This window comes from Pholcus phalangioides, unplaced genomic scaffold (assembly GCF_987345545.1).
Source record: "Pholcus phalangioides strain wild (caught in Gottingen) unplaced genomic scaffold, Ppha-v1.0 ptg000006l_1, whole genome shotgun sequence".
NCBI classification, from domain to species: domain Eukaryota; kingdom Metazoa; phylum Arthropoda; class Arachnida; order Araneae; family Pholcidae; genus Pholcus; species Pholcus phalangioides.
Genome location: NW_028301599.1, coordinates 2,764,481 through 2,777,944, shown reverse-complemented (window position 1 = coordinate 2,777,944; position 13,464 = coordinate 2,764,481). Strand labels below are relative to the sequence as shown.

At 37.1% G+C, this 13,464-nt stretch overlaps 1 protein-coding gene across 1 annotated transcript in view; it reads left to right on the top strand.

Annotated features, from left to right (window-relative positions):
• Positions 1 to 3,270: 3,270 nt before the first annotated feature.
• LOC149085661 (nephrin-like) overlaps positions 3,271 to 13,464 on the top strand; it is a 136,588-nt gene continuing 126,394 nt past the window's right edge. Inside the window, exon 1 of the mRNA XM_089232460.1 lies at positions 3,271 to 4,021. Coding sequence (XP_089088586.1) covers positions 3,919 to 4,021 — 103 coding nt within the window. The 5' untranslated portion in view covers positions 3,271 to 3,918. The remainder of the gene's footprint in view (positions 4,022 to 13,464) is intronic.

Here is a 13,464-nt window from a genome sequence, read left to right as displayed (position 1 = left end):
CTTGAATAAAACTGTTATGAATTCTCAAATATTCCAAGTAAAAAGAGTAAAAATTGCTTACGTTCACATAAGAAAAAAATTGTTATTTTCCCTCTCATTTCCACGAAACGGCTAATTGATCGCATGTGCATATCATATTATAGCTGAATAAAAATTTCACTCAAAAGTACGAATTTTAAGCTAAATAATTCCGGTTCCCTCCTTGAATATTTAAGCTCTAACGAAAATCTTTCAATTGTACGTAAATTTCCAAGGAATGAATGGTCTCAATACTGCTTTTACTTTAATTGAAACGTATACTTGAGAAAATGCGAGAGAGAAAGATTTCATGAATTTGACATAGAAAATTGAATTATTTTATTTACGCATTCAACAAACTAATGTAATTCGACGCTCATTTTTTGATTTGATATCGGATAAGTTAAGTGAGAAATATCTCATTAAATGAATAATTTTTTATGAAATGGAATCTCACTTGATTAGAAGGTATTTAGTATTTAGTATATTAAAAGCAAATTGATTTTGAATTTTGAAATATGTTTACATCTTAAGGTAAATCTATTTTCCCATGTTGTTTTACTGGTTTTCGTATTCGAAGTGAATTCTGTGAATATCAGAACAGCTTGTAAATAATTAGATTAAATAGTCAATGATGATTTTGTAGTTTTCTTTATTAAATTAAATTGACCTATTTGTTAATTTATTTTATTCATTTGCAGGAATACTTTTGTTTCTGTTTTTTGGTGATCGTCCACAACTGTGGTCTATCTCTGTTGGAGAAATTAATTCATCAATGCATTATATAGGGACCGATAAGCTAGCTACAATGCATCACGAATCAAATACTTCCCTTATTTCAAAATAGCAGAATACCAGAACATGGTTATTTTGAAACTTAATTTGAATTTCATGCATTGAAGTATTGACTATCGTTTTGCTGCGAAGAGATGAGTAGAGAGTTGGATCGCAATAATTTTCTTTTGAAACACCCGTGACCCTGCGAGCATGTGGATGTGATCATTTTTTGATCATTTTTGTCGCACCACGGTCATTTTCTGCACACGAGGGCTAGTTAGACCGGGACCTACAATTTATTACCGATTCCGAACGGCAGGCTTGTTTTTCATACTCATCGAGAGGTTGGTGCGCTAACCCCTCGATGGGGGACTCCCTGCGGTAGCAATTTTTGCTGCGGTCAAGTCGCCGTTTTTTGTTGTACCCCTGTGTCAGGAAAGTTTTCTGACAGGGACGAACTGGGTATCGAACTCGCGACACCTCTAAACATCCTTTGGTTCTTTAGGCGAGCATCTTATCGACCTTGACTACCGCGCCCTGCATGTGGATGTGCTATGTGTGTTCAGTGGGTGTTCCGCCATCTATCGCCTAAACTACAAGTGAAAAGCGAAAATATCATGAATATATTTTTATACTTGTAGAACGAAATGCCAGTCCTTCTAGTGTTAGTGCCCAAAATAATCCAATCACTACTGCACACCCTGTGGACATTCAATCTAGGCTTGAGAGGTTTATATTAACAGTCACACTCTGAGCGTCTAGCTGAACCGAATTACTGGACGAGAAATACGCTTTGTTTGTAATAAAATTCGAATCTGCACAAGTTGAATAGCGCTGGTTAGTCCAAGCCTTTGAAACAACGCGGTATGTACTAGTAACTTTTTTTGTATTTTTGTTATGAAAATTTAAAGATAGTAGTTTCGAAAATATACACAAAAATTTCCGAAGAGAATCAACGTGTCAACTGCTAATCATTTTATAAATGAAATCTCTCTTTCTAACAAAAACCTTTCACTCTCATATAAGACACTTATACTCAAATACTATATAACAGGGAGTGCATTAAAAAGTCCGAAGACCAGGTATGTGATATTTCTGCCGTTTGTGGGCCACAAAAATGGTAAATCTCCCCATATGATACGTGCTTTACTGGACGTTTCCGTCAGTTTGGCCATTCCAATATTTTTTTTTCTAAAAATTCCAAATATATAAGTTCTTTCCGTGAATTACATCTTTACACTTATTGCGACTTGTTGCCTTCTATTTCCCATATTTCATTTTCATGTGATATCTCAACCTTTCAGCAACTTTACTTGCATTTGACAATTCCTTTTTGGCTTTAATTCTTCAATTGGCTGAAATATTTTTTTTCGATAATTGCCAATATCGTATGAATCCTGATTTCCCTTATTTTTATGAGGGGAATATGACAATCCTAGTTATAGTGCTGTGTGCATTGATACTTTTCTACCGGAACACATTTTGAGGGTAGGAGGCAACACGTTTGCGGGCCGGAAGTTGTGAAACCTTGTTTCTACAGCCATTGTTCTCAAACTTTCTGTTCCATCGCCTCTTTCTTCAGAAATATTTTTGTCTCATCGTCCCCCGACTCAACTGAACCCACTCGTGCAGCTTCTATCGTCCCCCTGGACCATTCCATCGCCCATCGGGGGCGATATTGCCTGCTTTGCGAAACACTGCTAAATAATCGTGCTAATGAATCATCATGCTGATACTCGCTAATAATCATGCTAATACTCGCTAATAATCATGCTAATACTCGCTAATAATCATGCTGATACTCGCTAATAATCACGCTGATACTCGCTAATAATCATGCTAATACTCGCATATGAAATATAGTAGTTTTCTCGTTGATCAGTAAGTGATATACCATATGTATAATTCATAAAATATATGGAAAAGAGAAAGAAAAACTAATATTTAGCTGGAATAATGCAAAATTTAAGACTTCCCTGGGAAGTGTTTAACTGCTTAATGTTTCCAGATTTCTCTTGAAAGGAAATCTCGTCATAAAAGAAACTTTGCAGTGATTCAACAAATTTGTTGCCATCGTAATTTCGTTACGTGACCTCTAAGAAAGCATATAGTTTAAATTTATACGTGCAATAAATTATAGATTCTTTGAAAAAAAAATAAAATGAAATAAAACGTTTCACAGTGCCATCGGACTTTCATGGCTAGCATAAATTATTATTCCAACACGAAAACGTTCCTTCTACTGAAGTTATAAAAAAAAATATATTTAATTTATTCTTCTCTTTCCGACAATACGAATTATATCTTTCTTTGAAATTTCTTGAAATATTTCCTAGTTCTGTAAAACCATTGGCATATCCTACAAGTACCAAAAAATCAATCGATACTACAGCCGCCAAGTTTTGGCGGTGGGGAGCTTAGTGGTGCCCGGATGGCGTCGAGTGTTATAGCTCAACCCCGCTTTCAGCTTTCCGAGTTTGAATGAGCTAAACTTTCTTCGGCTGTTGTTGGAATTAATCACAAGTGTTTCACACGATATCTTTTCCTTTTGAGAATTCGGGTCTCGTTCTATTATTAAAACGGGAAGTTCCATCGTATCAAGACTCTCAATTTTCCACCAATCTCTGAATTCTTCTATAAGTTCTTTTCCAAAGAACTTTATAATTCCGTTGCAAGACTGCCTAAAAACTTCAGTACTTGTTGAAAATAACTCGAGGATAACTCTTATATATATATGTAAAAAACTGGTGCTATAACGAATGATACCAGAAATATGAACTCAATCCCTCATTTTTTACGGACCTGGTTTAGTGAGAATACCAAAGTGAAATAACTGAAATATTTAGTGGGTTTAATTACATTCGGATACATCAAAGAAAAAATTTGAATGTATAATTTAATTTCTGCAGTGGATGTAAGAAAGATGACTGTTTCCGAAAAGAAAGTGCGCTTGATCCTTAGGGAAATACCTTGATGAGGCCAAAACATTTGGTTGCGATAAAGAATAGCAGCAGCATTTTATCGTCCGGTTTGTGATCAGTTAAGCTATTTTTGGGGAGGGAAAATACGTTGTTGCTGAAGATAAGGTGAAAAAATACCCTAAAAGAGGACCTGAAGAGACAGATGAAAAACGTTGTTCGACTCGAGATCTTCTCGGTGAACCTCTGGTATTTCTTTGGATGCGACGAGATGATATTCCTCCTGCTCTTTGTCGAGTATTTTACCGGTAAGTGTAGAAACAGATGCGTTACGAAACATCTTTACGTAAATGTGTTTGTCCCGCCTTTTTCTTGTCGTGTAAATGCGGCAGAGTTCAGTAAATTGCAATTAAACTTTCTCGACCCCCCTCATATACTCATTTCGGAGCTATTTCATTGAATTATCTTAGCAAGAGGAAGCACTGATTTCACAGTCAGTGATCCACAATTTTATACTTTATGAATATAAAATTTTTAAATTAAAGTCCTCTGCACTTTATGTGAGTAATGGGTTTTTGCTTGCCGAAATAATTATCAGATAGAATGTATTTTTAATGATGAAATTTTAAAATTGCCATACTGTATTGGTGCATTTTTCTGATCGAACAACACAATGTAGAGTACAATTTAGAGTTAATCTTCGAATTCGAGTGAAAGTATGAATTATATGGATTCTAAATGTTCCCAATTTTTTTCCAGCTATATTGGCGATGAGAATACAGTTTTGATGGTTTCATATAACGCTGTTCTTATGTATGTAATATGCGTCGTGATATGCGGTTTTTTATAAATCATCAATACGGGAAACCCTTTTTTAGTATCACAATTCCGCAGTTATGATAGACTATCCATTATCATTACATGTGCAATATTAGGCATTTAAATTAATTGCTCTGTTATGCAATTGAAACACTGAAACAATACAAATTCAGTGAATAATGTGGTGATATATTTTGGTACTTTTACAATCTTAAGAAAAATATTATGATTAAATACAATTAATGAATATATTGTGAAAGATAAAATACAGATATTCTTATAGAATAAAATTAATCGACAGCTTATCACAGTGAAAATCCTGTTAACGGTCAGCCCGCAGATGAGGCCATATTTCTTATACGGACACTTTTTTTTTCCCGCTGATCGGTATCCGCAAATAAGAGTGGTGTCACTGTATTATGTTTGTTAATAAATGTAATATATTAAACCACAACATGCGCATATATCTATGTGAATTTCAGTAATGAAGTTAGAAATGAGCACTTGAAGTAAAATCCGACATTATAGAAATATACTAAAAAATAAAACTTATTAGAATTGATCATTGAAATGTTTTCGCAACCTTTAATTTGCCTCTTTTAACGCAGAGGAAAACGCTGCGTTTTAACAGGCAAATAAAGGACGAAAGAGAGGCTCTCTCTGTTTAATTTCCCTCTTCTCGGTGAAATAAATTTCAGCAGCATTTGTATATTCCACTCTTTACTCAATCAAAACCTCACCAAAAATTGAATTTTAACATTAAAGAGATCAAGAATTTTTTATTTTTTTGTAGTGTTTGTCGAGTTGCAATATGGCACGAACTCGCATGGGGATATCAACTACTGATGTATAGCAGGGATGTGTGTATTTTCCTTCCTCAAATTTTCGCCGTACTTTCTACGTCACCGTGAACAGTAAAAATGGCCATATTGAAATTGATAACCGTTAATCATTTTGGCCGCGCAATGATTTATTTATACTAAACCCTCTTAAAAGGCAATTCTGCAAGCTTCTTTTTTTTGGCGTCTTTAATCATGTAGAGGTTAGCGCACTAACCAGTTTAATGCAGAGAGGTAGCCATGTAAGGTAGTTCTGAGGTAGACATATGCTAGTGATATACAGGGTGTTTCCTAAATTTGGACGGATTTAAAGTAATAACAATAAAATCAACGAATTGACGTATCAGGTTGCGGTGGTTGAAGAGTTGGATTTTTGGTCAACACCAAGGAAAAAATAGTGAAAATTGTCTTTGTTATAGCGGTAGCTATATGTGTATGAACATCTTCACCAAATGTACCTTTTCTACAAACCACAATGAACGCCCTGGTCTTTCAAAGAGGCATAATAATGCAACAGAACTGTAATTCAAGGAATTAGTGTTTTGCTGGATATTATGCCGGCATGAATTCGGAAAAAATAGTCTTCCGGTCTCCATCAAAAATCGAATTCAGGTCCTCTTGCAAACTAGGCAAGTGCACCACCATATACGTCACTGGAGACACGACTTCGCCTTTCTTATTAAACGCATTGTGGCGTAAGCCGTAATTTATCATTCGCGTTTTCTTGCTGTTATCTAGGAAAATAGTTTCTAGGAAAATAGGCATTTGTTCATAAACTAGTTGTTGATTTCAACCGTCTCTTAAAACGTTTAAATTTCGTTATACATGTCCTCCGGGTGCAATCTCACTTTCTCAAAGTGTGCTTGTGAACGTTTTCAACAATGGGCTGGTCAGACTCCTGGAGTCTGAAAAAATCCTTTGGTAAATTATGAGACTGTGTTATCGGACTGGAATGACGTACGCTTAATTTTAGGATGTAAATTAAATTAAACCTCCACTATTTCGGAAAAAGAACCACACTGTACTGTCTGTAATGCTACGATATCATTCATTTAAAAACGTTGTATTTCATGTACCTCATTAGAAGAAAAAATGGTTAACCTCTTTCGAAATCCATGGCAATAGGAAGAGAAAAAAAAGAGTTCCCAATCGCACCCATCACATTGAGAAAATTCAATTATTATTAATTTAATTATAACCGTGAATGATGAAAATTTTTTATATATGGGATTTTTTTTAAATATTTTTTTTTTCAACACATCAACAAGAATGTTTATGTGAAAGAAACGACTTCAACTAATTGAAGAAGAATTCGGCAAAAAAAGAGGATTTAATTGGATTTATATGTTCTTAATAATTTTTTTCCCTTAAACTATACAAGAGTGAAATAAATCGCATTAACGTGAGCAAATGTTTCAAAACAATTCAAGTAAAATTAAATCTGTGAATTTGATTATAATTTCTGGTTTATAGACGTGGTCTGAAATTAAGACAGGAGCCAGACGTTACGTCTGCAACTGTGGCTTGACTTGACAGCTCTTGATAAGAGCGTTCTCTCTTGGTAAAAGCGAAAGTCATCAGTAGGGCTACGATTTCTATGACATTTTTTTTCATTTTTTCATTTCTGTCTACGAATTTTTATCATTATATTTAGTAATTTTAAGGAATATTTTCATGATTGGCAGCAATTTTAATCCAGTTTTCATGATTTTCAGTCATTTTAGGACATTTTCCGTGATCTTCAAAACGTAAGGCATATTTCCATATTTCGGAGCACTATTGCGTATTTCAGTATAAAAATGAAGAGGGAAAGGTCTCTCTCTTCCGTAGCTTCACTTACCGCATCGACTATCAATTTATCGATTCTGGAAATAATTTGAAATTTTACTAACCTTTGATATAGTTTTCAACAATGATTGGAAATTTTCTGGTGATTATCAGTAACAATTGGCAATTTCATTTGTGTACCTTTGGCGTAATTTTTGACAATGATTGGTGATTGTCGGTAATTTCCCGTATTTTTCTCCAGGAAATATGGCCAGCCTTCCTATAAAAGCATATTTTCAGGTTTTTCACTGTGAATATTAGATTTTCTTAAAATTATAGGGTTTTCCTTATAATTACATTTTTTAAGAAACATATCTGTCAATTATTTTAGATCAAAAATCCTACCCTAGTGATCAGCTATCAACTGGTTTTAAGAAGAATAATATAAGAGAATTGTACTAACACACACACACGAAGAGCAAAGTACGTGAAGAAGGAAAGATTACTAGAAACGCTCCAAGTATCATCTTGTAGTTCATGGGACATTGAGGGGCCCGTCTACAAGCCTACTAAAATTTATGTCAATCACTGGAAAACAATTTTTGACAAAGTTGCTGCGTCCGGAAACAAAAATAATAATTTTCTTGTAATTCGATGTATTTTACACGAATTTGACCAAACAAAACATTGGATTGACTACGGTTCCCTCTGAAATCGTGCACATTCAATACACATACACTGAATTGCAAGAAAACAAGGAAAATCCACCTAATATCGTGTAGGTCCACGTCTAGTACTCAGAACTGCTGTAACACGACGTGGAATGAACACCACTAACGTGTGAAGGTATCCTGAAGCTAATTTACACCATGATTTATCTCAGGGCAGTCTACAATTCCATAACGGTGAGAGGTGATTTTGTACACCTCTCACCGTTATTGTGATGGGTACGTTGTAGGGTATCCCATTGGCGATCAATAATGTTGATTTCTGGGGATTTAGATAGACTACGGAGGCAGCTAAGTTAGGAGAGTATTATAGCACCCACTCGGTAGACTCCCGGTTTATGTAGTGTCGCATGGTCCTGTTGGAATTATCCTAACCTGTCAAATACATGCAGCATATGAATGGGTCGGAAAATATCATCGGAAAATATGAATTACGTACTGATCACCATTCAGCGTCATCAGATCAGGAAACGTATTTCCAATCGTCTATAGTCCAATGGCAGCACTAGCGATCCCAGGCAAGTTGCCAAGTTTCGTGCCTTACAATCATCAAAGAGGTAATTCAACACCACACTAAGGCCCGAGTACACATTCGGTCAAGTGCGCCACCACTGTGGTGGTTGGCTGAAGTTGGTTTTCTGTGGTTCCCAACTTCGAGACGCGAATGCGAGTCGATCTGCCCGTTGAAAAGTCTCGCCTCAGAAAGCAACAGGCCTACAGGGGTGAAATCTTCAATCATTATACTTTACTCATAGTTAGAAAAATTGATGGCAGGATGGCAGATGGCAGCACTACACATAACACTCATTACACAGAAACAAACTAGGTCACGCACAACGTGTACACGGACATTACGACATGTACCATTTCGTTAGAAATTCCATAGGGGAATGCTATGCCCGACCATGCACAGGGTGCATGCGCCATCAAAGGCACTCGAGTGGCCCTTCGGATCTGAAAGCCCACATCAAAGAGGGATCGTTGTACAGTTCACATGCTGACACTTGTTGATACCCCAATATTAAAATCTGTGTTGATATGAGGCAGTGTTGGACGTCTATCTAATCAAACGATACTTGTCAGCCGAAGGTGCCGGTCCCGTTTCTCTCTAGGGTTTTTCTCCGCTAGCACCTTTGTTCGGAGATTTGATATTTTTCCGGATTCTTTATATTCACGGCCACCAAGGTACGCTCTTGCGATGGTTTTGTGCGCAAAATTGCATCACAACCTCGGAAATGGTGTGACCCATCTCACGTGAGAGCTCAGACTCCAAAGTCACCTAAATCGTGATCACCTGCCATTTCAGCAGCATAAACCGATATAAAACCGCTTTCGTGGCTACCAGTTGTCATAGGCCGGGGTTACACTATAAACGTTTTATAAAAGTATTTCCATAAAACTTGAAAAATGCCACAAATAAGATTATTGGATACATTCTCGAAACTCCAACCGATGATCTTATTGGTATTATTTTTCAAGTTTTATATGAAAGGACTTTTATCAAACTTTTATAGTGTTATCCCGGCCTTACATAAGCGCTACCGACTGCATCGAGTTATGTTGATTAGTTGCATTTCTGCTTTGCAAATATTCGTTTATATTAGTTTGTCTCGCACTTCAGTGAATAACGAGGAAAGAAAAAAAATCGCCGAGAGATATGATCACTTTCGTCCTTTCTTTCAAGCCGAGCACAACTCAGGTATATCGCCATTGGCAATTTACTACATAGTGGATTGTGCAGGAAGTGCAAGTGTGCATACGTAACAGTCTGAGCGAGTATCTAGTGTTGTCTGATTTTTTCGGTGTTACAATCTAGTCTAGTCTCTATCGTAGTGTCTGATTTTTCAGTGCTTCCATCTATATTTCAGAAGTGAAGTGAGTGTAGAGTAATGATTGAATATTTGTACAGTTTGCAGGCCTGTTGCTCTCTGTGGTGAGACTTTTTAACGGGGAGATCGGATCGCATTCACGTCTTGAGGTTGAGAACCACAGAAAACCAACTTCAGCCGGTGTGGTGACGGTGGGGTTCGAACCCGGGACCTCACGATCCGAGTCCGAGATATGATCACTGGATAAACTGATATTTCCTCCCCCAAAGTTGGGAAACAGAATAAGGGTTCATCTGATTTATTTTTGAGTGACGTAGCCAGAGGTGGCCCCTGGGATTTTGTAATTCTTAGGCAACTGTTTTTGAGGCTCCTCTGCAATGAAGACTAACACCACAAACTGTATCTTTGCTTCTGTTGCGAGAACATCTCCAACCTATAAGAGACCCTCATGTTCGTCAATATGTCCGGAAACTACAGATGCAGCAGCCCTTACGGTGATGAGTCGTGGTTACAGATGATTAATGCATTTATTGCTTCCTTGTAGCCTTGTGACATCTCAACACTATTGATATGGTGTGAACTTTCCCCGGCGGGATTAGAAAACCGTCTATGTCAGCATTTGCCAACCATTCATTCATATTCTTGATAAAGGCAGGTACTGGGTGAACGGTTGGCCAATACGTCTATGTCAGTATTGATCAACCCTTCCTTTATCGAGAACATGAATCTCCCACGCGTTGCCCCTCATTTTTTTATCACTACTCTCATTTAGAGTTTTTTACGTTCCGAAAATACGGGGGTTGTTCTCAATAGACTTTGCCAAAATCCCCCGTTGGCGGAAAACTTTTAACTTTAAATGAGTCAACCTGGTGTAGAATAGATCGTTATAGACATGATTAAGTAAGTTCTTTTTTTAAAAACAACTTTTTTATAAGTGCATCGTTCTAGAAAATCGTTCTATCTTATATCTAAGATATTCCTATCGTCAAAATTCTTGACGATAGGAATTTGCGGAAGGAATCAACTCGTGAATGACGTAGGCCACCAGATGGAATACACTGGTGGCCTACGTCATTCACGGGCTATTAGTTGATTCCTGCCGCAGTCCGTGTGGACGGAGCCTTTCAACATATACGCTCCAAGGTTGCAGTATCACATCTGCTTCCATAGCTTAGATGGTGGAACGCTCGTCCGGGGTTCGAGACCTCGTGGGGGCGGAGATGAATTTTCTTCCTTTTAATCTTCAAATAACCAGTGTTTCAATGAATCTTGTTAAAATTCTTAGAACCTTCCACATTTACGTTCGTGTCACATGATGGCCCTCTACACTGTATTTTGCTTCTCCGGGGATGAGGTCGACCTAGACTGGAGTATGCCGAAAGGTTTCGCAAACCACGCCTACAAAGGGACGTAGACTAGGTTGAGGGTGTGCAGAGAAGAGCTACGCGTACTCTTGTTGGCACATAAAGCTTGAGCTGTGAAGAGAGAATTGATTTTCCTTGAATATGTTTACACATACTGGAAGAACACGTGAGTGTCTGGGGGACATGATCTAAATGTTTAAAATTTTCAACGGGATGGATACGATGGACCATGAGTTTTTAATACACTGCCAATCAATTGCTTTGACACCGGGGCACCAGTATCATTTAGTAGTAGTAGTGCCCGAGTGGCGCAGTGGTAAGATACTCGTCTTCGTGTAAAGATACTCGATAGTATTAATTAATTATTATTTTTACCTTTCGTGATGTATGATTTTATATTGGGTTGCTGTATTTGGTGATATTTGGCATCCATATGAGTTTATGGACAGCTTTTTTTCTTCAGCGACCTCGTAGGGCAGCTTGACTGTTATGGTCTTTGTGTTTGTATTTGTATGCGAAAACTATTATCGATGCAATTTTTTGCGTTTATTTTCTGTATTTTGTGACCAACTTCAGGAAGTAAAGTTTATTAATCAAATTGTGTCATCGACTTACAAACAAAACATTTGAATAACATATGAGATAAAGATTTATCAATGAAACGTAATCGTTTTGCCTGAATCACAAATTTAGATGGAAGAAAAGTTTTATAGATACGTACTTGCACAGCTTAGGATACGGGATTTATTTCAAATTTCAATTGTGAAAGTTTTAGAACGTATAACGCGTTGCCCATAAATTCATCGTTGTACATCTAAATATAATGATTTGAAGTGGATTAAACTCATTCGAATGTTTCCCTAGAAAACTGCTCCCCCTAAAATGTTTGACTGGATTTAGAACGTTTGCTATGCACGCGTTCATATTTACATAAAGAATATAAATTGCACGTGCGGTGCTTATAAAAGCCTAAAATTAATCTTACGATCCAACAAACGCGCAAAATTTACCTTCGGCCAAATTCCAACGCCGAATCGTAATTTCTGCCCTCGAATGCAAACGCGATAAATTTCTATATAACTTCGGAAACCCAATTTTCAATGTTTACGCTTTTGCAGCAATTCCGGGAAAAACCCTCCCTAGTTTTGAATTTTTATCCACTCGATGGATCCATCTCCATAATTAGATCAAATAATAGAGATCGGAAAAGCAAAATACAAACAAATAATAATAATAATAAAGAAAAAATTGTCCGCCAACGAGGACACTGAAACGTTTGAAATCCCTTGGCATATTATAACCCGGAGCTAATGAGTGTTCATCGGGAAGCTAAAGTCCCCAGAAATTTTGCGATGCTCTCTCTTTTGCCTGTGTGTTGTGTGTGTATAGATATATAGCGTTTTCGTTGCTTAAACTGCAGGCAGCTCTCACGCTAACGAGCTTTGAATCTCAAGAGATTCATTAAATGTGCCGAAGTCGGAACAGCTGCCTTCGGTGTAACTGCAATTCCTGGCGCAATCGCGAAGGTTTTCCTCTCGGGAGCGAAAGAGAACGAAGAATGTATATGTGTGTGTGTGTGTGTGCTTCGAATGTGAATTAATTAAAATTAATTAAATGGTGCAGAGAGAGAGAAAGAGAGAACTTCCCGCGGACGACAATAGCATGACGGGATAAAGATAGCGGAGGGTGAGAAACGCCGTATAAATACCGCACGGAAAACCCTCCTCCTCTTTTTCCATCACCCCCCCCCCCAACCCCCGAAAAGTTTAGAATTCATGTAATTTAACTGGTTTAGTCGTTTTCGTTTGACTTTCCTCTCATGAATGTAATGTTTGCGTGAAGTGTGTGAATTCACGTTCGCGGGTAGTAAGTAGGTATGATGATTGAAAATTGTTGGAATGACCGCGAGGATAACTTTTGTGTCGAGCATCGTATGCATTGTATCAACACGATGCAACTCTACCATACACAAGGCCGCGAATAGTTTCTGGATGTTTTATGGCACTAAACTATACAGTAAATGTCAGCATTGAAAATTATCTCGCGACATCACTTCAATGAACGTGGTTTTGTTAACGACAGCTTTGAAAATCTTTTTTTTTTAGAAATATTTCATCTGCACTAGTTTGTAAAGCGATTAAAATAATTTAATTTGAGTGATAAATTGATATAAATATGCTCAAACCGTAACTAAATATTGTTTTGGGATTAATTTACTTTTCGGGTCGCCGCTCTTCATAACGACCGTTCTGTTAGACCAGCGATGGGCAAACCTTTTCAGGGGCGAACAAAAGAAAAAAACTTTGACGGGACAATATAATTTATTACAAACTCAGTAATGTGCTATAATGGTGCATGAGAGAAATATAATAATGATAATTATATTAAAAGTATCTTTGTGTGGG